The sequence below is a fragment of the Danio aesculapii genome, chromosome 4, assembly GCF_903798145.1.
Source record: "Danio aesculapii chromosome 4, fDanAes4.1, whole genome shotgun sequence".
In the NCBI taxonomy this organism is placed as follows: Eukaryota; Metazoa; Chordata; class Actinopteri; order Cypriniformes; family Danionidae; genus Danio; species Danio aesculapii.
The window spans coordinates 56,015,021-56,030,159 of NC_079438.1; the positions used below are offsets into that span (position 1 = coordinate 56,015,021).

Below are 15,139 nucleotides of genomic sequence, written 5' to 3' on the forward strand. Positions count from 1 at the left end.
ACACGGGTTGCCAGATATTCATCAATCAAAGTTACAGCAGAAAACAAGCAACCAACACGACATCTATCCACTAACTAACCACTATACCTGAGCTCGTGTTTGTGTTTAATTCAGGATACATTTATATGTGTACCACTGTGAAGAGAATGGAGTGTGAGTGTGTGATCTGACAGTGTTTTGGGCAGCAGAAGTGTGTGTGTTGAGCAGATTGAGTCGACTGGGGGCTTGTTGGCAGTGGATGCCCGTGGCTGTTGTGTGACTCAATGCATGACATGTTTGTCACAGAGCGAATGCATTGAGGTCTTAATAAAGATTGTGTTTCTTTGCCTTTTTTGGAGCTTTTACAGCACACAAATAAAAACTCCAACCAGCCTACTGTATACACAAATAAAAAAACACTTACACACCTGTACACTCGTAACGCAGCTGATACTGCTATATGTAAAAGACCTATGATTCAACATTTATAGAGGAAATAACAGTATAAAATGCCAATAAAAACCATATTCACTTAGTTTAAACACATATAAATACTGTAATATTTTAATCATCCAATCAAATCTCAGTTGATCAAGCTTAACCCACTTTTTCCCTCACTAAATATTTTGATGTTACAGTACTTTAAAACACATGTGATGATGTGACTTGTGAAATATGATTTTTTAAAGCTCATTTTCTCTTTTTAAAAGCATCTTTTTTGCATTGATCAATGTTAAATATTAATTTGTGCACATATAAATGACTTGTTCTGCCTCTAAAACAGCTTTCTTGTTAGGTGACATCATCGAGGGCTCAATAATGTTAACCTCTCCCTTCATTTTTCACCACCCAATCAAATCCCAGTTTATTAAACTACTGCAAGTTCCACTTTTCCCTCGCTTACAATTATATTTTTACTAGTAAATAAATCATATAACCTAAATGAATCATGGCAAACTCACTTCATGATGTTCTAAAAGCTACAAAAGAATATCTAAATATTCTTGAATATCTAATAAGTCCTGTTTTTTTTTTCTTCAAATAATCAAAAACAAACAAATGAACAAATAATAACAATAACAATAACAATAATTTGTATTATTAATTATAATAATATTAATAATAATACTTTGTATTTATCATCAATAATAATAATTATAATAATAACAATTAGTATAATGCATAATAATACTAATATTAGTAATAATAATTTATATTTATGATAATAATAATAATCATCATCATAATCATAATCATAATGATTTGTATTTTTCATAATAATAATAATAATAATAATAATAATAATAATAATAATAATAATAATAATAATAATAATAATCATTTATATTTATCATCAATAATAAAAATAACAATAATAATTAATATTAGTATTAGTATTAATAATAATAATAATAATAATAATAATAATAATAATAATAATAATAATAATAATAATAATAATAATAACAATAATAACAACAACAATAATAATAATAATAATAATAATAATAATAATAATAATAATAATAAAAATAATAATAATAATAATAATAATAATAATAATAATAATAATAATAATAACAATAATAACAACAACAATAATAATAATAATAATAATAATAATGTTATTATTATTATTTACTACTTTACAAATATCAACAAATATCTGCTAATAGGATTTTAATTTTTTTTTTCTTTAAAGTACATTTTAAGTGAACATTTTACATCTTTATTTATTCATTTATCGTTTAGAACAGTACAACCCTTTTACCACTAAATTTAATGCATCTTGATCTAACAATGTTTAGACATCTGAATACTGCACAACGAGTCAGAAACCCAGAGTATGAGTGTTTTCCATCCTCCTCATCTGAACTGAAGAAACAGTCACGGTCGCTCGGTCAGTTTGTTAGTGTGACCCTGGTGTGTCTGAGTTGGTTTGGTGTGACGAGGTCGAGGAGCTTGTGTGTGTGTGTGTGTGTGTGTGTGTGTGTGTGTGTGTGTGTGTGGACAGGCTGCTCCAGGCTGACAGCAGATTGGTTCCCTATTGTTGCTACAACTCTCCTCCTGGCAGATTGTGTCACAGTTAGTGTAGGGATTAGCCAATATTGTGATTTAAAATACTAATACGGCTTATTATGTGTTTGACAAGTAATATACACACTGCAAAAAAAAAAAAAATCTGCCTTGTTTTTGTCCAAATATCTAACATTTCATAAATCAAGAAGCATTTTCTAGACAAGCAACAAATATTGTCTTGCTTTCAGAATTATAATGCCAAAATGAAGTCAGTCTTTCCTTAAAACAAGCTAAATAATTTTGTTTTTCCATTTGACATGCGATTATTTTTGCTAACCCGTTAGCAGATTATTTAGCCTGTTTTAAGGAAAAACTCACTTAATTTTGGAAGATTACTTCTTTAAACAAGACAATATGCTTTGCTTATCATGAAAACGCTTCTTTATTTAAGATATGTTTGAACCAGAAACAAGACAAAATTGTCTAATTAAGATTTCATATGTGTACATTTATTGAAATCGAGATCTATTCATCACTTGGAAGATGATTAAATGATGTTCCGTGCATGTGTACTTTGTTAGGATCTGACAATATTTGGCTGAAAAATATTATGAAAATCTGAGAGTTAACGAAATCGAAATATTGAGAAAATCTGAATTTAAGTTCTCCAAATTAAGTTAGCGATGCATATTATTAAGCAAATATTGAATTTTAATATATTTACAGCAGGACTTTAGAAAAAAATATTAATTGATATTTACTTATTGATTAAAAATCAGTTATTTACTTACTGATTTATGGCATAAAAGAATAAATAATTTTATGCCATAAAAAAATGTTAATTTTTTATCCTACTATGGATGTCAACGTTTTTTTTTTCCAGTGTTCTTAAGATTATCTATTTTAAAGAAAAAATAAATCCATAAAAGTTATAAATGGTGATTAAAGTTTCCTTTTTGGATGAACTAGCACAAGTCAGATTGAAATGAATATGTAATATGCCCGTAAAGGTGTCGTCTGTTCAGTGTGTCATATTCAGCCCATACGCTGATATTTCTGGCACTTGTGAAGCTTCGGGAAAGGTACGATGAACTCAGACAGTGGAAATCATCCAAATGTTAGAATCCATCTGTCTAAAGGCTCTCGGCAGAAGCATACATTGTTTACATCGATGCACAGAATGCACATGTTCTCTTAAAAGTGCTTATTGAGCAAGTCACAATATACAGGCCATACCCACGAATGCTCACATACACTGTTGTATTAGCCTAAACCACGCCCTTAGCGAGTGACTATGTACAGGCCTGCCCACAAATGTTGGAAGAAACTGCTTAAATAGCATAGACTCCACCCTGAGAGTCGCAATTTACAGGCCCCGCCCACAAACATTGACAGACATTGTTGTTTTAGCATAGACCTCGCCCTGAGCAAGTCACAATAAACAAGCCCCGCCCACAAACATTGAAATAAACTGCGGAATTAGCAGAGACCACGCTCTGAGTGAGTCAATAGACAGGCCCTGCCCACAAATGTTGACAGACACTGTTGTATTAGCATGGACTAGGCCATTGAGAGAGTCACAACTTACAGACCCCACCCACAAACATCAACAGACACTGTTGTATTAGCATAGACTCCCTACTCTGTAAGTCACAATTTACAGGCCCCACCCACAACCATTGACCAACAATGTTGCATTAGCAAAGACCATGCCCTGAGCAAGTCACAATGTTCAGGCCCCACCCACAAATGTTGACAGACACTGATGTATTAGCATAGACCCCGCCCTGAATGAGTCACAATATACAGGCCTCACCCACAAATGTTGACCGACACTAATGTATTAGCATAGACCCCGCCCTGAGCGAATCACAATATGCAGGCCCCACCCACAAATGTTAACAGACGCTACTGTATTAGCATAGACCATGCCCTGTGTTAGTCACAATACACAGACCCCGCCCACAAAGGCTGACAGACACTGTTGTATTAGCATAGACCATGCTCTGAAGAATAACAATTCACAAAGCCCACCCACAAATGTTGACAGACACAAATGTATTAGCATAGACCCCGCCCTGAGTGAGTCACAATATACAGGCCCCACCCACAAATGTTGACAGACACTGCTGATTTAGCATAGACCCCGTCCTGAGCGAATCACAATATGCAGGCCCCACCCATAAATGTTAACAGACACTGCTGTATTAGCATAGACCACGCCCTGTGTTAGTCACAATACACAGACCCTGCCCACAAAGGCTGACAGACACTGTTGTATTAGCATAGACCCTGCTCTGAAGAATAACAATTCACAGAGCCCACCCACAAATGTTGACAGACACAAATGTATTAGCATAGACCCCGCCCTGAGCGAGTCACAATATACAGGCCCCACCCACAAATGTTGACAGACACTGCTGATTTAGCATAGACCACGCCCAGAGTCAGTCAAAGCACAGGCCCTGCCCACAAATGCTGACAGGTACTGTTTTATTAGCATAGACTATACTCTGGACGAGTAACAATTCATAGGCCCTGCCCACAAATGTAAACAGACACTGCTGTATTAGCATAGACCCCGCCCTAAGTGATTCACAATTTACTGGTCACGCCCATGATAGTCAACAATAACTAAATCAATTACATTCTTCTATAATATTGCTTATCCTTATATCTAATAATCAGAAGCAGAGATGTCAAAACTCCACCCTTTTTTCAATATGGAGTGAGGAGCTGCATCTCATTTGCATTTAAAGAGACACACACAAAAACAGCCTGATTTTGTTTCAATGTAAAACTTGCCATTTTTAAGATGCTGTAACAATATATCTGTAGGCCGTTTTGAGTTGAAACTTCACAAACAGATTTTGGGGACACCAGAGATTTCTTAGACGTCTTATGAAAAGAGGCATTATATGTACCCTTTAAATAAAACAACCTTTCAGAGAAGAATCAGCGAACACAGCAAAACAGACTTAAACACTTCTTACCGGTGCACTTTTTCAGGCTTCCTGGCCTCTTGCCGTGCATCCCGAGTTTACATCCGAAGTTTTCCTCCCAGAACTCAGCAAACCACACGTTTCTTCTGTTGTTGGACAGCGAGCGGCTGCGGAAATAACGATCGAATGCTGAGGAGAAAGAAGAGAGCATCTTCAAAAAACAACTTCACTCACAAACTACTGGAAATTTGCACAAATAATGAGACAGAAATGGCAAGTGACATTAAATTAAATGTGACATTTAGAAGGACTTACACGAAAAGGCTCTTCAAAACTCTTTATTTAAAACTTTTCTTTTAAGAAAAGACGCATTTTTTAGAGTGCACAGAAATTGATGACAATTTAAAATGAGGTTTAATTTATTCATTTATTTAACTTAGTATGTTTTTATATTTTATTCTGCATTTGGTATTGTTCATGCAAAATGAACAATATATTTTTCTGCATTTTTTAAAATTTACATTACCGGTCAAAAGTTTATGGTCTGTAGGACTGTAAAATATTTTAAAGTAAGGTTCTCCTGCTCAATAAGGCTGCATTTATTTCATCAAAAATACAGTACACGTCGTAAAATTGTGAAATGTTATTGCAGTATAAAATAACTGTTCAAAAGTAGTTCATAATTTAATTTAATCATTTATTCCAGTGAATTTAAAGAGGAATTTCAGCTTCATTACTCCAGTCTTCAGTCACATGATTCTTCAGAAATCACTCTAATATTATCTATTGTTGTTGTTATTATTATTATTATTATTATTATTATTATTATTATTATTATTATTATTATTATTATTATTATTATTATTGTTGTTGTTGTTATTATTGTTGTTATTATTGTTATTATTATTATTATTATTATTATTATTATTATTATTATTATTATTATTATTATTATTATTATTATTATTATTATTACACATAATAATAATAATCATAAGCATAATAATAATAATAATAATAATAATAATAATAATAATAATAATAATAATAATAATAATAATAATAATAGTAGTAATAAAAGCAATAATGACTGGACTAACAATTTCATTTGAAACTACATACAGCAAGTAATAAATAAATATTTAATAAATAAGTATTTAACAATTTACATTTTTTTCTACATTTAATAAATGCCGCCTTCATGAACAGAAAAATTTTATTTAAATTATTAAATATAATTAATAATAACAAAAAAAAACTGACCACAAACTTTTGACTGGTAGGTGTAGGTAATTATTAATTTAATCTATTATTGATATAATGTAATTATGATTATGATGACAGTGATGATTTTTTAAAATAAATGACAAAATTATAATCAGACTTCTCATATTTTACTATTAAACAAATTTAAAAAAAAAGATCAATTAACAATAAATGAAATTGTGAACATAAGTAGTATTATTATATCTTTATTTAATAATAATTTAAAAATAAATAATAATAACAAAAAACAACAACAACAACTATTATTATTATTATTATTATTATTATTATTATTATTATTATTATTATATATTTTTAATAATAATAAAATAATAATAATATTAACATAACAATAATAATATAATAACAGTAATAATAATAATAATAATAATAATAATAATAATAATAATAATAATAATAATAATAATAATAATAATAATAATACTTTGTGCATTGCATTGTTTATCATATTGCTATCCTTTTTGTTTGTTGAACAGTAGACAACAACATACACTAACTACACATTTAGTTTGTATGATAAATAAATAATCTGTAAAACCAGGAAAGGTGTCTGAAGGTGTCAGTGAAGTGTCGGAGCGTGTGTAAATCCTCATGGTTTTTCTGTCTGCTCTCTGCGTCTCATCGCAGTCCCTACAGACACAATTACAGCATGTGTTGTGACAAAAGTGCTGTAATTGGCGTGTGGATTTCTGAGCCGGAGCTGCAGGGACAGGACTGGGATTATACAACACCGCCAGGAGGATCCCACATGATGGAGATCATACTGATGGAGATTACAATATTAACTGATAATAACCAATGCTTGTCTGAGAGCAGGAATCAGAATACTTCTAACTCTGAGCACTGAAGTTTAATGAAGGTGGGAAGAACAACTCAACTATGATGCAAGTCTAACTTTGTGTCACTGCAAGGATGTTATTTGCAGTAATACTTATATTAAAGGCAACCATTTTTACAAGGTGTGAAATAAGTCTCTGATGTCTCTAGCATGTGTATGTGTGTGTGAAGTTTGAGCTCAAAAAACCACACAGATAATGTTTATAACTCTCTGAAACTGACCCTTTTAGGCTTTGACCCTAATTGTGCCGTTTTGGTGACTGTCGCTTTAAATTCAAATGAGATTGTGCTCTTTTCATAAGAGGGCGGAGCTACAAATGCCTGTGTGTCAGCATAGTGGCAGATTCAAAAACAAGACTTACATCCTATGCTAATGAGGGACAGATGGTCACTAGTGGGCGAGGTTTTCCCACTCTGATGACAAATCAAGAGTGTGTGTCTGTGTGTGCGTGTGTGTGCGTGTGTGTGCGTGTGTGTGCGTGTGTGTCTGCTTAGATGAATGATATGTACCGTCAACAGTGGCTCTTTTGGGCAGGATGGTGATGGCCCCCTCAGCCACCCTCTCCTGCTGGATGACAGGGGAAATTTTGGAGCCCCAGCTGTCGGATCCCACCCACAGAAAGTGACCCGTCTGGTTGCTCCTCTTGGCGGAGTCCAGCACTCGCCTGCAGAGGGAAACAATCATCCATCAGCTGAAAAATAAAATAAAATAAAATAAAATAAAATAAAATAAAATAAAATAAAATAAAATAAAATAAAATAAAATAAAATAAAATAAAATAAAATAAAATAAAATAAAATAAAAAAATAAAATAAAATAAAATAAAATAAAATAAAATAAAATAAAATAAAATAAAATAAAATAAAATAAAATAAAAAAATAAAATAAAATAAAATAAAATAAAATAAAATAAAATAAAATAAAATAAAATAATAAAAAATAATAAAATAAAATAAAAAAAAATAAAAAAAAATAAAATAAAAAAAATAAAATAAAATAAAATAAAATAAAATAAAATAAAATAAAATAAAATAAAATAAAATAAAATAAAATAAAATAATAAATAAATAAATAAATACATTTAAAAAAATTTAAAAAAATTTTACAAAATAAATAAAATAAAAATAAAAATAAAAAATAAATGAAATAAAATAAAAAATGCTATAAATAAAATTAAATAAATGTATAACAACAACAACAACAACATAATAATAATAATTTGTGAATAACAATTAAATAGAAGTAATGCATAAATGAATAATTATTATGATGAATTAATGATTATTAATATTATGAACTAATTAATTATTTAAAATTGAAAAAAATATATAATGCAATGACAAAAATCATAATGTCACTAAAGGTAACACCAAAAAAGGCAAATTTCATTACTTTATTAAATTAAATTAAATAAAAAATTCTAATATTTAACTAACTAATTCACTTTCCATTTCATGATTTAATAGTTTCCAGTCTAATAATCACAATGAACTATCAATGATTAAATTCTTTATGAGTGTAACAAAAATCAACTTCAGGGCGAACAGTTTTTTGTTTTTTTCTATAATTATTATTTTATTTTTTTATCAGGTACTAGGAAGAAATTCAAGCCAAAAATAACCAATCACTTACTCTCTTTAGAATCCATAACTGCCCCCCCTCCTCCCCTTATATTTTCACAGTGTAAACTAGTTTGTATGCTCATGCTGGATCTGTTAATAAGCCCCACATTTAACATTAGTTTTCCCTCTCCGGCCATTAAAGGCTACGCGACTGGAATGTGAAATCAGATTAGCATTGGCCCCCAGGCATATAAATGTTAATATTGTAGTCCTGAGCATCTGTTAAATCAACAGACGTACTTTGTGTGTGTGTGTGTGTGTGTGTGTGTGTGTGAGGAAGCCAGAGCTGCTAACAGTGTGAACAGATGAAGATAAAGATGGAGGAAGCAAACTACAGGAAAAATGTGTTCATCAGTTGGTCATTGCTGTCCCTAATAAAATAAAATAAAATAAAATAAAATAAAATAAAATAAAATAAAATAAAATAAAATAAAATAAAATAAAATAAAATAAAATAAAATAAAATAAAATAAAATAAAATAAAATAAAATAAAATAAAATAAAATAAAATAAAATAAAATAAAATAAAATAAAGAACCAAAATGCAACACTAATGAAATAGCAATAAAAACGTTTTGCAATTAAAAACTGCCAAGACTGCCAAGATAATGTTCATTCATTCATTTTCTTTTCACCTTAGTCTCTTTATTAATCTGGGGTCGCCACAGCGGAATGAACCGACAACTTATCTAGCATATGTTTTACGCAGCGGATGCCCTTCCAGCTGCAACCCATCACTAGGAAACATCCATACATACACACTCATTCACACACATACACTACAGAAAATTTAGCTCCTCAATCCACCTATAGCGCATGTGTTTGGACTTGTGGGGGAAACCGGAGCACCCGGAGGAAACTCACGCCAACACATGGAGAACATGCAAACTCCACACAGAAATGACTCTGACCCAGCCGAGGCCGAACCAGTGACCTTCTTGCTGTGAGGCGATTATGCTACCCACTGCGGCACCGTGGGGCTTGTCAAGCCAGTGTACTAAACTAAAATGAAAATAAAAACAACACAAAATATAATAAATGTTCACATTTAAAATGAAATAATTGAAAGTACAAAATGCAGCACATTTGATGCAATTTATATTATTATAAAAATACAAATAAAACAATAATAATTTAAAAAATATATATATATATTACTACTTCCAAAAACTACTTCTAAATAATATATTTAGATAGAAAAATAAATAAATAAATAAATAATAACTGTGAGACAAGTTGCTGAAAGCTTTTATATAATACTATATATTTGATCATGTTGGTGTTTGCATTTATTTTAAATGCATTGCTTATTTATTGTTTCTTTGTTTGTTTGCACACTGATAACTGAATATCTGAACTGATTATGAATAAAACATGACAACCATTTCATTTTAGCAATTTGCCAAAGCAGCTTTTCTCATTTTCTTTGTCCTTAAATATTTGTGATTTAAAACTACATTTATGCAAAAAAGAACCAACAATTTTAATAAATATTTATATAAATAAATTAAATAAATAAATAAATAAACAAACAACTTATTAAATAAACAAATAAAATAATATAACTAAAAATAATATAAAAATTACAATATAAAAATTAATAAAACAATATATAAATACATGTAAATAAATAAATATAAAGTGCAATACACTGTATTTCAAGAAATATTTATAGTGTGGAATAATTCATGCTGCTTCATTTAATTATATATTTTTTTATTATTTCAAGAACAATAGGCACTATATGACATTATTTATTCGTTGATTTATGAGTGATGTCTTCAGTACTGTATGGTTAGTAAGTATATTTTGAACACAAACTCTCTCTCTCTCTCTCTCTCTCTCTCTGCTGTTTTTTTCTTCTTGACTGTTTTTGAAGAACAGAAAGCGGCACCTGATATCATCCTCATTGGCAAACATGATGATGGCCCGAGCGTTTGGGGTCTCCAGGAGCCGCCGGATTATCTTGTCAAATTCCCCAGCCCTCGGTTCCCTCGGGATCTTTAGAGACTGAGCGATACACACACCGCCTACAAACACACACATTGAGAGAGAGAGAGAGAGAGAGAGAGAGAGAGAGAGAGAGAGAGAGAGAGAGAGAGAGAGAGAGAGAGAGAGAGAGAGAGAGAGAGAGAGAGAGAGAGAGAGAGAGAGAGAGAGAGAGAGAGAGAGAGAGACACTTTGTTCATTATGCAAAAAAAAAAAAAAATCTATTTGTTTTCCAAATCTGGACAATTTATAGTGATGATATTTGCTCAATTTGGTATTGATTGATTCTGTATGCTACTTACAATCTAAATCTTTTATTTATTTATTTTTTTATTTGACATGGACATCACAATTACACTGGACAACCAAATGCATTTGTTTAAGTGTTTTAGCAAACTTGCTAATTCTCAACACCTGTCCACAGGAGGCTTGACCAAATTGACAGAATGGAAACATAATAAATACATATACACAACATTTGAATTCTTTGCATAAAATTACTGAAGGCAAAAGGCGACATGATCCAACAAACTAATAGTAGACTATTTGTGCAAACACTGCTGCTTTGTTTTTAAGAACACTACAAAAAATATGTATATTACTTTCTAATTTCAGGCTAACAGGTAAATCATTCCACAGTTTGGCTCCCTTTACAGAGAAAACAGATTGACCAAATGAGGTCTTACACTTTGGCACTAGACAGTCACCATTAGCAGTTGCAGTTGTGACTCTTTTAGCTGAACACTTCAAAATTATAAGTATATTTTCCTTATATTTTTTGACCACTAGGTGGCATTGTGTCTAATCCATGCAGGTAACTTCAGGTTATAATGCTGGATGATTCACACCAAATGCAAAAGTAATGCAACTAGTTACTCTGATGGGGAGTAACTCAATATTGTAATGCATTACCTTCAAAAGTAACCCAGTACCCCAACACTGTTAAAAAGCATAAACTTGGGTGACTTCTGTACAGTTGGCGGCGCTAGAGGCATTGATATAGAGGCTCCAATATTGCTGTAGTGGATGTTCAGACTCTTCTCTATTCATGTGCCATCTTTATACCATACGCTTCTACGGCCTGCCAAAAAATCTTCCAGAGGGGAAGTAAACGAACACTTACAATTACAACAGGTGCCAATGTATGTACCTTCATTACTTGGCCCATAACATGCACAACAAAGTGTACCACCATATGGCTTGGACTAGGAGTGTAAACACTAGATTCCATGCAGTAAAATGAACAAAAACTACACCAAACAACCTTACTCCACTGCCTGTCTGAAGGCTTTCTTGTTAGTCTATCAAAAAAAGTCTTGAATATTTACAGCCGATTACTGTAATGGACATGAAAGAAGCACATCCCATCAAGCTCCCTCACTCACGCCGCATCTCCAGGTGCTTGACATCATTTATTCACACTTAACATGACAGTCTTACAAAAATCAGGTCTTGACGGGCCATATTTGAGGTGAGCGGAGTCATATTTCATATTTAATGTAAGCTGTAATATCCATGCGTCCGTCCCTCCGAGAGCTCGATTATACCATTAACGTTCCGCGCGGGGGTGAATGATGGACTTCCTCCAGGATCTAATCGCCTCCTGTTACAGTCCATTTAATGAGAGCCGGCGTTTTCCTCAGCCATCCGTGTCACTGTACGCTAACGAACGCGGCTCCTTATACCATCCGTCACTATGACAAATACTAATTAGCTTTAATTAATGCCCCTCACAATGGTAATCACCAGTCTGTTGCGCTCGTGCCCTCCTCCGATCCATGATGATTGTGAGTTTACGAAGGGTGATATTTGCTTCAGGTTATACTGCCGAGGAAAGAGTCGTTTAGATGCCAATTCTAAACATCTGCAGTTTCTTTGGCCCATAAATCAGATATTTTTAGGCGACAATGTAGGCAATTTTCAATTAAAATACTATAACTATAACAAAATTAAGTATTTACCCTCAATTACAAAATGATGACTTGTGACAAATATGGACAAACTCAACCATTGGAATAAAAAAAGGTGTCATTTAAATTTAACTGAAAAAATTAACCCAATGTTGGGTTTGTCTATATAACAACCCAGTATTTTTTCTTTCTTTCTTTATTTTTTTTTTTTTGGGGGGGGGGGGGGGGGGGGGGGGGTTCACCTTTAATGGACTGGACAGTGTAGAGTTTTGCCAGGAAAGCGTGGGGAGCAGAGAGAGGAGAAGGATTGGCATAGAAGCGTAAGGCGGGAATCGAACTCGGGTTGCCGCGAGCACTGGAGTGCATGTGTCGACACACCGACCACTAAACCACTGGTTCTTGTTTTTAACACTGACAATAGGTTTTTCTAAACATCAAAACAAAGTGCAAATGCGTATTTTGAAGTATTGCGTGAAAAACGATTGATGAAAACCGGGATAATATGGACAAACTCAACCATTGGGTTAAAAAGTTTTTGGGTTTGTTGGGTTTGTCGATATAACAACCAGCATTTTTAGAGTCTACTAAAAAGGATCAAAATAAAAATGTTCTTTGAGCTTTCTACACATTGAAAAAAGAAAACTTAAACTAATTACTTCAGCATGAATTCAACTTGAATGAATTAGTATCCATTTAATTTATTACGGTTTTCAGTATTGAATAAGTTGGAAAAACTTCTTCTTTTGGGTTTAAAAAGTTGAAGTAATTTATTTAAGTTGATGACTGGTTTCCTGTTTTTATTACTGACTATAATGTTTACTAGGACGTCACGGCGGTGCAGTGAATGAATAATGTTTACAATACATCAAAACATGGTATAAATGCATATTTTGAAGTATTGCATTAGAAACGAGTGATGGTAATGGCAAATTTTAAATTAAAATACTATAACTCGCAAAATAAATCAGTTAGGCTCAATGAAAACATGCTTTATTGAGCATTGTTTAGAGTCTAAATGTATTTAATTTAAAGTTTTCTTTCAGTTTTCTATTCATGAAAGAATAAATCATGGTTTCCTGTTTTAACCCTGACAATAATGTTTTCTAAACATGGTGCAAATGCGTGTTTTGAAGTGAGAAACGAGATATGGAAATGGCAAATTTTTAATTAAAATACTGTAACTCCCAAAAATAATGTATTTACGTTCGATTAAAAAATGCTGGGTTGTTGTAACCCAACATTGTGGCAAATATGGACAAACTCAACCATTGGGTGTCATTTAAATTTAACCAAAAAAATAAACCCAATGTTGGGATTGTCTGATGTTAGGGGAGTCTACTAAAAATTGATGTAAATAAAATGTAATCATGAAAGAATGAATCATGGTTTCCAGTTTATAACACTGACAATAATGTTTTCTGAACATCAAAACATGGAACAAAATGCATATTTAACATCAAGTATTGCATGAGAAATGAGTCTTGAAAATGGAAAATTCTTAATTAAAATACTGCAATTCACAAAAAAAAATATTTACACTGAATTAATCTGTGCTTTGTTTTTTTGTTTTGTTTGTTTTTTATTATTTTGGATTACTGTGAATAATGGGAGATGGAAACTCATTTGCTGACTAAACACAAAGTCCCTTTAAGGTAAGTCATTTCACTCGACAGCCATCTTTGACACACCTCTCGGGCAGCATGCTCAAACATTCTGCCTGTATAAGGAAACATCAAATTCTCCAAAAATTGCTTGCCAAGCTTACAATTAAAGATCATATTAGGGATCACCAATGAAATTAAACAACAACTGACTCTTTAGTTTCACTTCTAAACAATCAAATCACATAAAATCAGCAGAAAATTGCATCTGGACCAAGCCCCAAGTCATTCTATAGCAGTCGATGATTGGCTCCTGCACTAAAAGGCGGGGCTTCAGTCACCATATTGGCTGTTACACTGTTCCCTATTCAAAAGGATGCGAGAGTCTTTGCCAAACATTACACCAATCAGCTGTCTTCATTAAGCTTGCTTTGTTTACTGTTGGTTTCTAAGTGAGCAATACCACAGTCAGCCACTCTAAAAAAAACCTAATGGAAATGTAGCTAATTTGCATTTGGGATTTATTTTTTTTTGTATACACATTTACATGGAAGCACCATTTAAAAATATATGATTGTATAGTTTACAGGGAGACTATATAGTTTAATATATAAGTATAATTATTATATTATAATATTAAATAATTAGACTATATAAGTATACTTTTTAAACATTTTCAGGCTCCCAAAACACAACAACCAAAACTTTTCCTCCTATTTTTAGTTTATAATCTGTGCTATGAAATGCACTCTCAGAAAACAAACAAGCATCACATGACTGAATTTTGAAAACAGCAAACCTGCTGATTGATACTTATTAGCAATGAACCGTTTGGTCCCAGAACAACAGCGATTATTAGGAAAAAAAAACTAGCTTGCTACAGGAAAAGCACTGTTCTGAAAACAGCTAAGCCACTGTCACGCTACCGAAGCGATGCAGCAACAACACAGCA

At 32.0% G+C, this 15,139-nt stretch overlaps 1 protein-coding gene across 2 annotated transcripts in view; it reads right to left on the reverse strand.

The window, feature by feature from the left end:
- Nucleotides 1–15,139, reverse strand: part of grm8a (glutamate receptor, metabotropic 8a) — a 317,146-nt gene that overhangs the window by 97,004 nt on the left and 205,003 nt on the right. For both annotated transcript variants that reach the window (XM_056456168.1, XM_056456169.1), the window contains exons 4-6: nt 10,582–10,717; nt 7,575–7,729; nt 4,992–5,129 (exon numbers count right to left, since the gene is read on the reverse strand). In XM_056456168.1, the coding sequence (XP_056312143.1) occupies nt 4,992–5,129; nt 7,575–7,729; nt 10,582–10,717 (429 nt within the window). The remainder of the gene's footprint in view (nt 1–4,991; nt 5,130–7,574; nt 7,730–10,581; nt 10,718–15,139) is intronic.